The sequence below is a fragment of the Coenobita brevimanus genome, chromosome 19, assembly GCF_032717465.1.
Source record: "Coenobita brevimanus isolate Jiangsu-jjx chromosome 19, ASM3271746v2, whole genome shotgun sequence".
Taxonomy (NCBI): Eukaryota; Metazoa; Arthropoda; class Malacostraca; order Decapoda; family Coenobitidae; genus Coenobita; species Coenobita brevimanus.
The window spans coordinates 9346218-9350318 of NC_136972.1; the positions used below are offsets into that span (position 1 = coordinate 9346218).

General features: G+C 45.0%; 1 protein-coding gene across 1 annotated transcript; it reads left to right on the plus strand.

The window, feature by feature from the left end:
* Nucleotides 1-1108: 1108 nt before the first annotated feature.
* On the plus strand, nucleotides 1109-1579 carry LOC145391686 (uncharacterized). The gene has a single exon (XM_080266232.1). It carries the CDS (start codon nucleotides 1109-1111, stop codon nucleotides 1577-1579), a length of 471 nt encoding a protein of 156 aa, XP_080122358.1.
* The last annotated feature ends 2522 nt before the right edge of the window (nucleotides 1580-4101 follow it).

A 4101-nucleotide genomic window follows, 5' to 3' on the forward strand; every position in this document is an offset into this window, starting at 1 on the left:
CAAGCAGTTGTGACCCCGACAAGCGAAGCATCAAGGGAGTCCCCAGATGCACATGAAACAGAGGGTATGGATTGGAAGCAGGTCAGGGCTATAGTGAGTGGGGATCACCACTTACCCAGTCGAACTGTCTCCAAAATTCCTGTCTGAGTACCTGATGTGTCGGAGGGAACTGATGTGGCATGTTTACCAGAGACTGTAAAACATAGGGCATTGTCGCTGGAGTCCACCCTGAGTAGTGTCAGGCCAGACCAAAAGACGCCCCTCTTCATCGCAAATATGAGTGGTGACGCAGTTAAGCTCAGAGATGGTTGTTATATAGGCAACTTGATGTCCTATGGTGTCCCATTAAAGGAAGTCAACGACGTACCAGTGATCTCTCCTGTAGTAACATCACAAACAACGACTCAGTTGAAACCAACACGTAATGGGAGAGGAAAGCTGCTAGAACAATACATGAAGGTAACAGATAATGTTGCCCATAAAACGTGGTAGCTAGCACTTCTTAAAGAATTCTCCAATGTAGTGGCACTTCCTGGAGAACCGCTGGGTAGGATGGACCAGGTGAAGCATTATATTGGGTTATGCCCCGGTACAAATCCGATATATGTGCCTGCATACCGTCCACCACACAACCAATGGAAAGCAGTGGAAGAAGTTGAAAAGATGCTTCATGATGAAGTCATTCAGCCTTCTTCCTCACCTTGGAATGCGCCACTCTTTCTAGTGCCTAAAAAGAACTGTAGTGTGAGACCTGTTGTGGATTTTTGGTAAGTGAACAAGGTAACCATATCGGATCGCTACCCGATTCCGCATCTCTGAGACCCTTGGGTAAAGGAAATACCATGTTCACCTGCCTGGATCTAGTGTCAGGGTATTGGCAGGTGGAGCTGACCAAAGAGTTGCATCCCATCACTGCCTTTAGCACTCACCGTGGGCACTTTGAATTTCTCCGGATGCCTTTTGGACTGAATAATGCTCCTTTGACATTTCAGAGGATGATAAATCAGTTGTTTGGTGACATGATTGGGCAGGGCGTCCTGCGTATCTAGATGACTTAAAAATTGTGGGCAAAGACAAGGACACTCATTTTAATAAGTAAAAATGACGGATGGAAACCTTAGGATCCGCGGGTCTGAAAATCAAGCTATCGAAGTGCAATTTTCTAAAGCCAAATGTTAGATTTCTAGGGCACTTAGTTGATGGCAGTGGCATCAAGGCTCTGCTGGATAAGGTTACAGCCATGGTAAATTTCCTTACACTCAAGTCCAAGGATGATGTTCGCTCATTCCTAGGGCTCACTGGTTTCTACAAGAGCTTTGTCCAAAATTATGCTGCTATCGCATCACCATTGACGATGCTACTTAAGAAGGATGTTGCATGGCACTGGGGACCATCGGAACAGAAGAGCTTCAGTGACCTCAAGAAAGCCATGACAGAGGCACCCGTGTTAGCGTTTCCTGGTTATACTCAAACTTTTTACCTGTGCACAGACGCCTCAGTTTGGAACTGGGAGCGGTGCTACAGCAAAAGGATGAGGAAGACAAAATGCACACCATTGTGTATGCCAGTAGGGCACTAAGACCCCCAGAAAAGAATTATTCGGCGACACATTTGGAGACACTAGCAGTCGTGTGGGTATTACGACATTTCTGGGATATCATCTTCGGGTACCGGATAATTGTTTTAACGGCACCATGCACCCATACGCGACTTGTTTAAGGGGAAGAACTTGTATGATAAGATCGCTCATTGGTTCAGCAAAGTAATGGAGTTTGACCCAAAGGTCAGATATTTACCAGGCCGAAAAAATGTCATTGCCAAGGTGCTGAGTAGAAACATTGCTGCTGCCATATCTGAGGATATCCCTCTTTCTGGGTATTCTCTGGACATGATAAAAGCTGAACAACGTAAGGATACGATGTGGTCTCAAGTCATCTATGCCTTGGAGTCTGGCGACAAGTCTTGTCTACCTGAACTTCCGGTACCGATGACTCACTTCCATCTTCAACGGGGCCTTTTGTATAAGCAGTGCCCAGGGAAGGACACTTTGTAACAGTTGGTTGTTCCTACTACACTACAGCGAGCCGTGTTACAGTTGGTTCATGACGTACCTCAACCGGGTCATCCCGGATGCGACGGATGCATACGTGAGGCAAGAAAGAAATACTTTTGGTCGACCACGAGGAAGGACATAAAAGCCCACGCTAGCCAATGTGTCAAGTGCGCAGAAATGCGAGGAACGACGATACCTCTGACTCCCATTTTGGAATATCCCCTACTGGAAAAACCGTGGGATACAGTCTCCACTCATCTCTTAGCTTTGCCAAGGAGTCATCAAGGCTCAAGTTATGTCTTGGTGGCAGTGGACCATTTTTTGTGATTCACTGTTTTAACACCTTTACAGACGAAAATAGCAGAGGAGGTGGCCCATGCTTTTGTAACCTCAGTGATTTGTCCATACTCTAAACCCAAGGTATTGCTCAACGATAATGAAAGGGAATTTCGTAACCAAGTGTTAGAGGAACTCTGTCGTACATATGGGGTAAAGCAAGTCATTATTACGCCTTACAGTCCTAAGAGCAATGGCCTAATGGAGAGGACAAACAGGAAGATACTGGAAGTCTTCAGACCAGCGATAAACTCACAAGAGGACTGGCAAGACTGGTTACCACATGTAGAGGTGGATATCAACTCCTCAGAAAATTCGTCAACAGGGAAATCTCCTTATTATATCCTTTATGGAGAGGAGAAGGTGTTACTCTACGATTTGCTGGCTGGACTTCCTTTCCCAGTGTATAATCAAGAGATTTATGCCAAAGTCCAGCTTGCAAAGTTCCAACACATACATAGTGAAGTATGAAAAAGATTAAAAGCCCCAAGAGAGGAGATGATGGTGAAACAACACAAAGGTAGTCAAAAACAGACGTTGGAGATAAGCCAGAAGATTATGATCAACAACCCTTAGAGAACTTCCAAGCTCAAACCTAAGTTCCATGGACCATATACCATTGTGGAACATGTGCGTGGACATACTTATCGAATAAGGGATGATGCTAATGGAACTCAGGAGCAGTACATGCTGACAGGATCAAACCACTAAGTCAAGAGCTAGGCCTGACTAACCAATCATCTGATGTGTTGTCCCCTCTGTCTTCGTTGCAGTCTATGTCATCATCCATACCTGTCCCAAACCATGAGTATCGCAGCAAGCTACGATCCCACAGTAAGAGCGATTAAGGGAGTATTTTCTCTTACAGACATGTGGCTCGCACTTGTACTCCTCTCGCGTTGCTTGGAGTGGACCTATGGAACAACGTCGGACACGACTTCGTTGATGCCAGGAACACTGAAGAGTCCATTTGGAGAGGTAGTGATGGTAGAGGATGCAGTATGCATCTATTATCCAATGGATGGATATCTCCAAGCTCCAGATACTGTTAAAGAGGTCTTTAAGGAATTGTTTCACCTCAGACAGCAACTGTCGGAAGTTGGCAAGTTATTTAGCCGATACCCACAGTTGACGACCTTGGACAATGAAGCTCTGGTACAAACCTTGCATGGTATAACTGAACTTCAGACTGGACATATAAATAGGCTCACAGACAGGCTTACTAAATTGCATGTCGCTTTACCTAATTCAAATTCTGATCTTTCCAAGCATGTCCATGCACGTACAAAAAGAGGACTTGTGGATCTCCAAAGTATCCTGTCTCAAAAGCTCTTTGATACAGCGCGAGACAAGGACGTTGTGCAATTGGGTAGACAGATGCATGATTTGGCATTGGCGGCTAAGGCAAATAACAGGCTAATTGTACACACGTATGAACAGTTAGGTGAGTTCACTAGCATAATTAAGACTACCAACCATCTCGTAGGAGTTTTGAACAACATCCAAACCAACCTACCAACCCTGACTAACTTAGTGTTAATTGCTGAGTACTTACATGCTCTTGATGAGTCAACCACTGCTTTGGAGTCGCAAGCAGCCAATATGGTGGACGGCTTAATTGATGGAAGTTTGAATAGGGTTAATGCTTTATTGCTTCCTACTCACATACTAATCAATGCTCTTGATGTAGCTATGGTGAAGCATGGATTTAC

What these genes read in the sequence shown, in the direction of transcription:
- LOC145391686 (XM_080266232.1), top strand. Translation starts at nt 1,109, where the DNA reads ATGGAAACCTTAGGATCCGCGGGTCTGAAAATCAAGCTATCGAAGTGC.